We start from the raw sequence: 12,045 nt of genomic DNA, 5'->3' as shown, positions 1-12,045 counted from the left end.
AGACTGCGGCCCGGGGTCTGAACCCTAGGGTGGGGTACCGCTGGGGGCACAGCCCTCCCCCTTCCTCGCGACTCCGAGAAGGTCAGCGCGGGCGGGCGGGGCGCGCTCCGGCAGCCCGGCCTCACTGGCCATCCAGTCCCCACCTGAAACCCCGCCTGCCACTCCGCCCCAGCGGAGCCAATCAACGCCCGATCTGCTCGGGATGAGGCGGGGCTTATGCAAATCGTGTCCCCTCCGAGAGACATAGTGATACAAGAGCTGGGAGGCGGCTCCGGTGCGGACCTCGGAGAGCCTGGCCGCCAGCCCGCGAGCCAGTCTCGGTCCCCGCGGCCCGCCGAGGCTCAGAGCCATCCAGCGACCCGGCGAGCGGCCTCAGGTAACGCGGGCGGGACCGGGCAGAGGCCCTTGTCCCCTCCCCCTCCATTCTCCTCTCCTGCCTCCCTCATTCATCCTTGACCCCTGGTTCCCCCCATAGGCGGCAGCATCTGGAGGGCCGCCCCTGGGCAGGGGACTCCCACCCCAGTCCAGGCCCCATGGGTCCCAGGGAAGGGGGCACAGCTGCCTCCTTACCCCCAGCTCAGGTAAGAACACCCACTGCTCTAGCCCCCCAACACACACACACACACACCTGGGGGGTGTGGTGTTGCTGGTGCTTGAGGAGGCTCCAATCACCCTTCCCCTTTGGAGATGGGTAGTTTGTCCAGCATCATGGCAACCTCCCGCCTCCACAGATAGCCCCCACCCACCCACACCATCCGCCCCCGCCAGCAGCTCGCTGTGCACTTCACATCAAGGCCCCTGCCCCCAGAAACAGCTTCCACCTCCACAGAGAGCCTACTCCCACTTCACGTTGTCCCCTCAGACTATCCCCACCTCCCACCCCTCAAGCTGACAGAGCTCACAGCATATCTAGAAGAGGAAAGAAGCGCCCCCCCTCCCCCAGTTCTCCTCCTCACACTCTCTCAACAGCAACACCACCCTCCATGGTCCCAGGGCTAGGCAGAGGCCCCATGTTTGGCCTCTTTCATCCTGGCTGGAGGATGAACCGGGGCACCACCCCCTAGCAGACCTGTCCGTCACTGCTGCTAAGGTCCCAGCCTTCCCCATTCCCCTCACGCCTCACAGGCACCAAATCCTCTCATTCTACCTCTCAAACATCTCTAATTTGGGTCGTCTCTGGCCTTCTTGTGCCCAGTCGCTCCCGCTCTCCTGTCTTCCTGCTGTTCCACAAGGACCTGCCAAAGCTCCATGTGGACTGTGTCTCTCCTTCCCCTAGGGTGGCCTGAATCTGGAAGGCAGACGAGATGGGTTAAATCTTGCCTTTGCCTCAGCTGCTGTTTGCCTTTGGCCAAGTCACTTCCCTCTCTGATCCTTCATGAAATGGGGAAGGAGCAGGACAGAGGGGGGACTGGATGAGATGGTCTTGAACAGCCTTCCAGCCCTGACGCGCTCTGGTTCTGTGGCTGATTATGAGCAAATGGGACCATTCACTCTTGCCCTGAACCATTAGGACATTTCAGAGAAGAGGCCTGAGGGGCGTTAGTCCTCACCAAGGGGACATTGCTTGTTACTCAGGCCTCCCCCTCCCACATGCTCTCCAGGCCCAGGCCCCTTCTCAGCTGTTAGGAGTCCCTCCCAGACCACCGGTCCATGTGGCATGGACAGTTCCAAGGTGGAGGTGGCCACTAGGGCCCGCCTTTTGTTTATCATGCCCTGCTCCTCGTTAAGGAGAGGGAGAAGACCTGGCTGCTGCTGCTATGGTTGCTGCTCAGAGAAGAGCAAAGGGAGTGGAGGAAAGAGGAAATCTCCTGACCAGGGAGCTGTTGTCACCATGGCAACCGTCTCAGCACCAGCTCCTCTGAAGCTGAGTGAGGGTGTGGGATTATTGCCTCCCTCAATCCCTCCCACCCTCACTGCCACTTCCTCATGTGAAGCGCAGGACCCCGAGCTCTGCCCTCTGGAAGAAGCCTCTGAGCACAGAGGAGCAGTGCCATCTCCTTCACAGCTGGAGGGCAGCCCTCAAGAGCTGGGCAGAGAAGCCTGCCCAGGTTGAGCAGGGCCTCAGCTCCAACAGAACATGCCATGCCCCCAAGGCCTTTGCCTTGCTACTGCTGGGCTGTGGTTGGCCTTGGGCGCACGCTTCCTTTCCCGGGTCTGGGTTCCATGGTCTCTGAAATGGGTGCAATGGCAGGAGAACACGGATAAACAAAAAAGCCTGACGCCATTCCAAGGAGGAAGAAGGGGGCTCTGCCCCTCTCGTGGCATCCACCAAGGGACGTTCATTGAATATCTCTGTGTTCCAGACACGGCCTTTGGGTCTCTGCAGGTGGTTCTGTGCAGCCACAGAGGGGGGAACAGGACCACCGTGGGGCAGCTCCAAGAGGGCAAACCTCGGAACGATGGGAAAAGTGCTTTTCTCACTCTCTGAGCTGCCCTAAAGCGGACTTGGTTATACGGAGAGGGGATAAGCTCTTTGCCATTGAGGAAAAGGCTTGAAGGACATTTTTGGGCTTGGTCCAAGGTTAAATACAAAGATCTCTTCCAAATCAAGTTCCATTCTGGAATTCTAGAGCACCGGGTGAGGGTCAGAGAGTTCTAGAGTCTACACTTGTGGGGCTCAGTTCCACGGCCCTCAAATGCTGAATCCATGCTGTTAACTGTCCAGTGTCCAGGCCAGGAGAGGCTGATCATAAGGAAGTGGGCTTCAGTCAGGCCTGAAGGCTGAGGAGAGCTGCATCTGCCCAAATGGGAAGAAAGGATATTAAGGGAAGGCAGCTATGCAATAGGGACGTAGGTCCTGGCTGTGTGAAGACTAACTGGAAAGCATGTAGTTGTGAAGGGAGCAGTGGGAGGTAAGGCTAGACAGGTGGGCACCTTGGTGCTAGATTCTAGAGGATTTTAGAGTGTGAGGGGCCTCGTGGGCATGTCCCCTTCTAGCCTATGTCGTACTTCTGGGCAAAACCAGAAATGGCATTGCTTCAGAACAGAGAAGTCAGAAGAAAGGCATTCCCTCTGAGGCAGCTGAGCCCACGGGCATGGCTTAGCATGCAGCACAGGATCTCAGCCCCTCAGCTGTGCCCCTGGCCCTGACTATGGGGAGAGGGAGGACATGGTAAAAGTTTCAGGAGAACAACAGGACTTGGTGCCAGTTGGACCTAGGGAAAAGGAACAGGGGAAACTTAAAGTAACTAAAATTGAATTTTGCCCCTTGGACGAGGGAGGGAAGGAAGGAGGGGCTGATGGAGAGGGAAGATGGCCACAGGTTGAGGGTGTCTGGTTGTAGATGAGCTGAGTCAGAAGAGCTGGGCCATCCCAAGAGATGGATATTTCCTAGATGTCAGATATGGTGGCCTGGAGCTCAGTAAGATGGTCCCACTGAGGCCAAGAGGGAGATCAGAACTAGGGTTTTCCCAAAAGGCAGGCAGGAGTGGGGAAGGTCTGTACTGGACAAGAGTAGCCATGATTTGGAGAGGGTGGTCCAGGCATGTGGCATGGATTCAGCCTGGGTGCCATCTGGAGTCTTCCACTGACCTGCTGTGTAACTCTGAGCCAGTTTTCTCCATTCTCGGGGTTCCAGCTTCCACTAAAATAAGGGGATATCTTAAAAGGACTGCCAGCTTTGACTGGCCATCTAAGAACAATAGAGGAAATGAAGAGAAATGAAAAAGGAGGCATAGTGTTCAGTGGGGCTGGGACCAAATTTGGGCTGGGAACAGGTATGGCCCCAGGAGATAGAGAATTGTGGGAAGGGAGCAGAGGACAGGGAGGAGGAAAAGGGCAAAGGCAAGAGCCACACAGACACCATGATACACACACACACACACACACACACACACACACGTGCTCTGACAGATCTGCAGTCTCATAAATTGACGTGCTCCTACCCACACCCAGCCCCTTACACAGACACTCAGGCACATCCCCCAGGAGAATGCTGGAGAAGCTTCACCTCCCCTACTGGACACCTCTCTCTCTGGGTTCTCTAGCTTCCTTGACTATACCCCGAGGCTTCAGTGTGCTTTGGACTTGGGGAGGGATCAGCAGGGGATGTCCTTCTTCTGCCCATAGGTGTCCCGGAGTCATCCTTGTGCCCAGGGTAGCTGTTTTGGACCCCACATTCCAGGTTCCTGAAGATGGCCTGCCTCTCCCCAACCCCGGCTTCTCCTGGGAGCATGGAGGACTCCTCATGCTCCGGGGTTGGTAGGTGGGGGAGGATGTTGCTACCCCAGCTGATGCTTGATCTTCCTCATAGCCCAGTGGAGGAGGCCCAGAGATATCCTGTAACTAACCTGAAGCCACGTAGCAAGGGAAGGGGCTTGGAAGAGACCAATATCAGATCTGGTTGTTCAGGGTGCTACTAGGAGTAAGGATTAAAAGCCACACTGGCATGCAGTGGGCTATGGACGTGAAATTCCTTCTGCTAGACTGATGACTTCCTTTTCCAGAGTATCTTCATGACAGGCTACCCTGGGGTTGGGGTATGGTGCCCTTCCAAAAAGACTCCAGACAGGTCAAAGTTACCTCCCGGGGCCATGTTCTAGGAAACTCAGGCCCTGGAGGGATATTCCTCCCATGGAGGTCAGATAAGAGTGTCCATCTTCAGGGCCTGGCAAGGCCTCACTCTTGATGCATCCTGGGGAGGTCCTATACCTCCCTCTGCAAAAACTGCCTCTGTCACAGGCTACATGAGGGGCTTCTATTCCAGTGGGGGACCGACTCTTCATCCTCCCCAAGCCTGCTTTTCCACACCACCACCTCCATCCATTCAGCCCCAAATCTAAGCATCTGTCTCAACTTTTTTGTCCCTCTCACCCCCACATTCAGTCACCAAGCTCTGCTAGTGCCCCTCCTAACATGTCTCAATCCATCCACGTCATTCCACAGCCTCTGCCTTAGCGTCACCATCTCTCACTTGAACTATGCTGCACACCCCTCTCTGCTCTCTACTTTCCCCCACCCAGGCCATCTTGTGCACTGTAGCCAAAGGAAAGATTCTAAAACACATTCCTTCTCTCTCATCCCAGCATCTAGTTCAGGACCTGCCACTGTAAGCATTCTGTGTTTGTGGACTGAATGCTATCTTCCTAGCCCGTGCTTTAAAATCCCTATGGGTATAGGCCAAGCTCCTTGGCATGGATTGAAGGCCCTTGACAATCAGCCAGATACCTCTTTGACCCAGTTATGAGTTATTGAAGTTTGGTCCGTATCTACTTTATCCCCGTCACTGGCACGGGACCTGGCACACACAGTCAGCCTCAGTAAATGCTCAGGGAATGAATGACTAATGAAAAGCAGGATGAGTCAGTGTCATCAATGCTATCAGCTAGGACTTCTATTTGTACAGAGGAAGGAGAGAGAGAAGCTTCCTGCTGGGATGGCCTGGAATGCCTTGAGGAAGAACTTGGGAGATGGTGCCAGGGGGAAACACGAGGAACCTTCCTCAGGTCCCTGGGCATTGAAGAGCCTGCAGAGGCGGGTAGGGCCATGGGAGGAAAGCTCTAAATAGCAAGGAGAGGATTAAGACTCTATCCTAGGGGTGTGGGAAGCTCTGCCAGGTGTACACAGGAGAGGGGAGGATGAAGACTGACATTAGCCTGGGTCAGCGAGAAGGTGGGGAGCTGAGACCTGGGGGTGGAGATCCTAGGTGCCAGGAAGGGAAACCTGCTGTGAGGAGAGGGGAGGGGCTGCTGTGGAGAGAAGAGGCCCTGCCATGGGGGAGTGTGATGGGGGAAGGGACCCCTCCCATGTGTGGGGAGGGAGACAGGACCTCCTATGGGAAGGGGTGTGAAGAATAGGGCCTAGCTGTAGGAAGGTGGGCTTGTTGAGGATGGTGGTGACAGGAGGGGACCCACCCTGCTCTGGAAGGAGGGATCCTGGTTGTGGGAATGTGGGGTTTGTTATGGGAGGGGTTGTTGTGGAGAAAGGGAACCCTGTCCTATGGGGATTTAGGGGACCGCTGGTGAGGTGAGGGCCTTTCCATGGACCAAACTGAGGGAGCCCATGTCCCCCAGGCCCTGCCATGGGGAAGACCAACAGCAAGCTGGCCCCGGAGGTGCTGGAGGACCTGGTTCAGAACACCGAGTTCAGCGAGCAGGAGCTGAAGCAGTGGTACAAGGGTTTCCTGAAGGACTGCCCCAGCGGCATCCTCAACCTGGAGGAATTCCAGCAGCTCTACATCAAGGTGGGCGGGCCGGGCGGCCGGGCGGCCGGGGGCGGGGCCAGGGAACTCTAGGGGGCGGGCCGGATGGGTGGGGGCGGGGCCAGGCCATCTAGGGGGTGGGCTGGACGGCCAGGGGCGGGGCCACGCAATCGAGGAGGCGGGCAGAGACCGCAAGGCTGTGGCTACGCCCCAATGCCCCGTCCACGCCTCAGTTCTTTCCCTACGGCGACGCCTCCAAGTTTGCGCAGCACGCTTTCCGCACCTTCGACAAGAACGGCGACGGCACCATCGACTTCCGGGAGTTCATCTGTGCCCTTTCGGTCACCTCCCGCGGCAGCTTCGAGCAGAAACTCAACTGGGCCTTTGAGATGTACGACCTGGACGGCGACGGGCGCATCACGCGCCTGGAGATGCTGGAGATCATCGAGGTACGCGGGGTGGATGCGGGAGGCCAGGTTGTGCTGGGGTGATGCCCCTCCCGTCTTCGTGGCGGGTCCTCTCCAGCCCTCTCCAGGCACCCTACTGTCGGGCCTCAGGAGCGTCCTGGCTGCGCTCCACCTGTCCCCGCACCCCGCCTCCCAAGACCCAGTGGTTAACTAGCATTGGTTGGCTGCGCAGTGTAGGACAGGCCTCATGCTAAGTGATTTACCCAGAAACCCTATGGGGTAGGTACTGACAGAAACCCCATTTTACGGAGGAGGAAACATATCAAGTGGTGGTTCATGACTCAAATCCAAGGACTCTGCCTCCAGAGCCTAAGTTTCTAACTCATTATATTTAAACAAATATGTATGGCGTGCCTACCGTGTGCCAGGCCCTGTTCAAAGTTCTGCTTTATTAGGACACTCCTTCTGTAGCGAGAAGATTTTAAAACAGGAAAACAACCTGTGCTGGGGCGCCTGGGTGGCTCAGTCGTTAAGCGTCTGCCTTCGGCTCAGGTCATGATCCCGGGGTCCTGGGATCGAGCCCCGCATCGGGCTCCCTGCTCGGCGGGAAGCCTGCTTCTCCCTTTCCTTCTCCTGCTCCCCCTACTTGTGCTCTCTCACTCTCTCTGTTAAATAAATAAATAAAATCTTAAAAAAAAAAAAGAAAAGAAAAGAAAACAACCTGTGCTATGTCAAGCAGTAAGTATTATGAAGATAAGCAAAGCAAAGTAAGGGGAGTGAGAGCAATGGAAGAGAGGTCTATGGGGTGAAATGTGAGCAGCAACCTGAATAAGGTGAGGGAGCTAATCATGTAAACGCCTGGGGGAAGAGTGTTCTATGCAGAGGGAGCAGTAAATGCAAAGACACTGAGGTGGGATTGTGTTTGCAGTGTTCAAGGAGTAGCCAGGAGGCCAGAGTGGTACGAGAGAAGTGGGTGAGGGGAAATCACTTAGCATCTCACAGTCTGGGGTAGAGATTTGACTTTATTCTGAGCGAGATGGGAAGCCATTTACAGCTCTCTATTCTCTGTGTGGAGAACAGACTAAGGGCGCAGGAAGGCAGAAGCAGGGAGACCAGTTAGGATGCTTCCACTGCAGGCCAGTCAGGAGCTGATGGAAAAGAGCAACGCTGGGAGAGCAGTGGAAGTGGTTGGAGATGAGACCTATTGCAGTATTTGGGCTGACAAGATTTGCTGAAGGATTGGACATGAGGGAGAGTCTAGCATGGCATCAAGACTTTTGGTCTGAACGACTAGAAGGATGAATTTGCTATTTACTGAGACAGGGAATGCTGAGGGAAGAGCAGGTTGGAGGTGAAGAGTTGGGTTGTGGACATGTGTGGTATGAGATACCCATTCAGTCTTAATGACCATACATCACCTTCCACTATCCTCGCCATCTCCCATGTTCTCCCTGCCCATCCCCAACCCCCTTCATTCACCCCTGATCGTCCCTGCCCGCTGTGAGTGTTCACAGTTCCTCCCTTGCCCCTGACCCCCACCAGGCTATCTACAAGATGGTGGGCACTGTGATCATGATGCGCATGAACCAGGATGGGCTCACGCCCCAGCAGCGTGTGGACAAGATCTTCAAGAAGATGGACCAGGATAAGGACGACCAGATTACGCTGGAGGAGTTCAAGGAGGCGGCCAAGAGTGACCCATCCATTGTGCTGCTACTGCAGTGTGACATGCAGAAGTAGAGGCTGGTGAGGGGCAGGGCCCCTGGCCAGGAGGGGCGTGGCCACCTCCCAACCTGATGACCTCTCAGGGGGAGGGGTACTCTAGCCTCACTTTCTGGCCCACCCACCCCTCTGCCCAAGCCCTTGCTCCCCTCAATCGAGATCCTTGAGGGACCACCTCACCCTGGAAAAGAGACAGATCCTCAGGTATTCTGTGGTCTAGCCCCACCCCCAGTCTTGGCCCAGAACCAACATCCACTGGGTATAGAGGGTTGGCTTTTGCCCGAAGAGGCAGGATTGAGGAAGGGGGGCTGCGGGTCTGCTTTGAAATTCTGTTCTTCCTGGGATTATACTTTACAGGATGTGGTCTCACAGATCCCAGTTAAAGGGCCAAAGTGGGTCTGTCCTTTGCTGAGGACCTAAATTCCTTAAAGGTGGTCTCTGCCCTGCCCCCTCGACTCTACCTGGCCCCTCCGGCCCCAGCCTGTGGAGCATTCATTCAGTCCTTTCTTCACCTAACGTTTATTGAGCACCTGTTCAATACCAGGCACCTCTGGGTGCTAAGGTCATGGCAGTTTACAAGACACATTCTGTGCCCTCTGGAAGCTCATATGGGAAGTGAGGCAAACTTCCAGTGGTCAGAGTCTCAGATGGGAACGTGGCACACAACTGAGCAGAGGGTGTGCTAAGGCTGGTTAGTTTGAAAGGAACCATTAAATCTTTCAGTTCACCTCCACCCAGAGCTGCAGAAGGATTAAATGAAAAGTATTTGGAAGTCTAGGAACCATTGTGAGTGGAAGGTTTAACAAACACTGATATTTAGGTAATACTTATTTTTTTAGTACCCTTTAAAAGAGCTAAAGTCATTTTATTAGTTTAGGATATTAAGACATACTTTATATTACTTGGTTTCTTGTAAAATGATTAAATGAATATAGAAAATGCTAATTTTGTGGGTGGGGGGAGGGAGAGCTGAGAAAAAAAGAGGGAAAATACCAGCAAACTTACCAAATAACACTTTTTCTTGTCAGACTAAGTCCTGAGGTGTCACCATCAGCAGCTTCTGCTGCTTCCTTTTTAATGACTTTTTCAATTCAGTGAGCAGCTCTCTTATCATGCCCTAGCTCTGGTTGGATGCTGACTTTGGAAACAGAAAAAGACAAGGTTTGCTAAGAGTGAGACAAGTGTATCTTCCACATCTTGGTAGTTCCTTTCTGGATTTGGTATTGTTTCAAGGATGGGCTTGTTCTTTCTGCTACAGAAACAGAAGGAGCTAGAAGAAGAGGACCACCCAGCCACTGTTTAGGTTGCCCGACTGCATTTATGGACCAAATGCCTAAAAATGTGCTGGGGACATGCTCCATTTGAAAGGCTCTTTCTAACCCCAAATCCTCAGTCTGCCAGGTAAATTCATCATCTTCCAGGTGTACTGGCTTTGCTTTCTGCCTTCTGCTTTTGGGTCAATGAGCTATACAGCTGCATGCTTTGACTGCCAGTCTTGCTTCTTCAAGGCTTTCACTTTATTTTCGCCTATACTTGTGATCAGAAATTAGCTTTGATGTGCAGTGACAGATTTCCTCTTGAGCTGCTGGTGAAAACAGTCTAGTACACAGGTGCTGTCAGCCCAGGGTAGGAACAGGGAATGATTGCTGAGTCAGCGGTGGGAGATTGTATCTCTGGGAAAGAGGAAAGGCATGCCCCTTCTGAGTGCTCACCTGTCTTCCCTCTCTGCAGGTGGAAACTCTTGGGGATGCTGACCCTTGGCCCCGAACTCTATTGGACCTTCCTTCTTGCTGCCCTTGGAGGTAGCAAGGCCACTTAGTTGCCACTCTCTTTTTGTCTTCTGCCTATGACTAGCCATGTGGTGAGGCTGGGAATTCACATCCTCAGGCAGTAACCAGCAGGTTTTTATCCAGTAATGCCTCAAGGAATGTTCCATTACTCTGAGGCACTGGTCATTAGGTGTATCTTGTGCTACTAGTCAGCACCACAGATACATTGATACCAGTCTGGCTCTGTGAGACTTCCAGTAGAGGCTTTTTACAAAGTGGGGTTCCCATCCCCCAAATGTTGAATCTAACCTAACTCACGATCACACAGAACTTCATGGCTTTCAAAGGCTTGACATCTACTCCATCTCATTCTATCCTCCAGCCTGGGGAAATAGAGATTTTTCATTCCCTTTCTCCAGTCTTGGGAAGTGAGGCACAGAAAGGGGGGATTCCCTTGTGTAAGGGCACGTGGTCAGCGGGTGAAACAGGCCAAGACTCGAACCCAAGGCTCTAAGAGGGTTTCTTCCTTCAGTTTCTCCCTCCTTGTCTCTCTGACTGAGTCATACAAAGTTGACTGTGGGGTAAGCTAAGTTAGTTTTGGTCTTTGACAAGCTTCCTGCTGAGAAGTTTCTGAGGTGGTGGTTTTCCAAAAAAGAAATAGGAGCTTGTTTGAACTTCCAACATTTTCAAGCATCTTGTTGTCTGCTTGTGGGCAGCTCTGCTAACAGGTCAGTGTTATCCTGGGAAGCCTCTGACCCAGCACCCCGGAAGCATCTTGCACTATCTTTACCACCATATTCCTCCCTAAGAGAACTGTTTTTGTTTTTCTCCAGCTGGTGGGAAAGTCCTACCCGTGAGAGCATGTTTGATCATTCCAAGCTTTTGGACATATCCCGTGGGCGATATTTGCCAGTTAGGCCAAAGATTCTCAGACAGCCCAGTGGTGTGAACACATAAAGCCAGGCTGGGAACTGAGACCACCATCTTGTTGATGGGAAGAGCCACAGGCAGCCCAGGCCTTGCTCCCACATGCTCCTGGATGTCCCAGGGACTGTGTGCTCAGGGGCTCCTGTGGTAGAGTATTGGCCCTGCCTTGAGAAGAAAGGCAGGCCTCCGATATCCTGTGCCAGCTATGAGGGACTTGCCATAGAGTACAAGGTAAGGAGACATTAAAGTATGACTCGCAGAAACACAAAAATATACAGACAGTGACAACAGTGATATATTCAAACTCTCCTTTTAAAGTTTTGTATCTTCTTGCAGCAAGTCTGAATTGAAAGGTTCCAGAATCTACCTCCTAACTGCATTCTGTCCTCCTTCATCCTTTTGGGCTAACTGATGAGCCCCTTATTTCTTATCTTTAAAAATCATCAACAAGGTCTACTTCAGATGACTGCTCCAGTCCTTTGAACTATAGTCAGGGATATAAAACTTACCTTTAAATCAAAAGTTAAGAAGAAGGAAGCCCATAAGCAAAGGCACTGAATCATTTACTGACTGTTTCTAGAGGTAGAAGTTCATCCTGCTGCAGAGAGAGAGAGAAGGAGGCAAGGGAAGAGAAAGGAGAGAGAGAATGAGAGAACAAGCTGGGGTTTCCACACAGGGTAGTAAGCTGACACTGTAAATATTTTTACACAAAAATTTACTAAAGCAACAAATTTTCCTGAAGATCCACCCTGGGTGAGGTTTTGTTCTGACTTCAGAGATCACTGTGGAAGAAAGAATACATTTCTTACATATTTTATCATTTTTGAAAAAAAAAAAAACCTTCAAATCCTACAATTTCAAAGTCTCAGAAAAATATGGAATTTTCTTTCTGAAATTTTCAAGGTTTTCTTTTACCTTTGCCAGAAGGTGGGGCAGGACTGGGCCTCCCGGGGTGTTTGGTCCTTCCTGCTTCGTGGAGGCAGTGGGGGTGTGGAGGCCTGGGGGAAAGGGGGAGCTGGGTGGCAGAGGGGGACATCCCAACTCATTCTCTTGTGTGGCCCCCTATCCCCACCCCATGTGC

At 53.0% G+C, this 12,045-nt stretch overlaps 1 protein-coding gene across 2 annotated transcripts; it reads left to right on the top strand.

Moving 5' to 3' along the window:
- The first annotated feature begins 270 nt into the window (after positions 1-270).
- Positions 271-8,359, top strand: HPCAL4 (hippocalcin like 4). 2 transcript variants are annotated; one of them, XM_021683750.1, is made up of 4 exons: positions 271-376; positions 6,012-6,181; positions 6,373-6,588; positions 8,089-8,359. In XM_021683750.1, the coding sequence occupies exons 2-4, from the start codon at positions 6,020-6,022 to the stop codon at positions 8,284-8,286; spliced, it is 576 nt and encodes a 191-aa protein (XP_021539425.1). In that variant the 5' UTR covers positions 271-376; positions 6,012-6,019; the 3' UTR covers positions 8,287-8,359. The 2 variants fall into 2 exon arrangements, with proteins under 2 accessions (XP_021539425.1, XP_021539426.1); XM_021683751.1 differs by lacking the exons at positions 271-376; positions 6,373-6,588 and having other exon boundaries at positions 6,020-6,181; positions 8,089-8,286.
- Positions 8,360-12,045: the final 3,686 nt, after the last annotated feature.

This window comes from Neomonachus schauinslandi, chromosome 4 (genome assembly GCF_002201575.2).
Source record: "Neomonachus schauinslandi chromosome 4, ASM220157v2, whole genome shotgun sequence".
Lineage (NCBI taxonomy): Eukaryota > Metazoa > Chordata > Mammalia > Carnivora > Phocidae > Neomonachus > Neomonachus schauinslandi.
Note: the sequence above shows the minus strand (reverse complement) of the source record. Positions and strands in the feature narration are given on the sequence as shown.

Excerpts from the sequence above, each read along its gene's own strand:
- HPCAL4 (XM_021683750.1), top strand. The coding sequence starts at position 6,020 with ATGGGGAAGACCAACAGCAAGCTGGCCCCGGAGGTGCTGGAGGACCTG. Across the intron at positions 6,182-6,372 it reads TCCAGCAGCTCTACATCAAG|TTCTTTCCCTACGGCGACGC; the intron begins GTGGGCGGGCCG and ends TCCACGCCTCAG. Across the intron at positions 6,589-8,088 it reads AGATGCTGGAGATCATCGAG|GCTATCTACAAGATGGTGGG; the intron begins GTACGCGGGGTG and ends GACCCCCACCAG.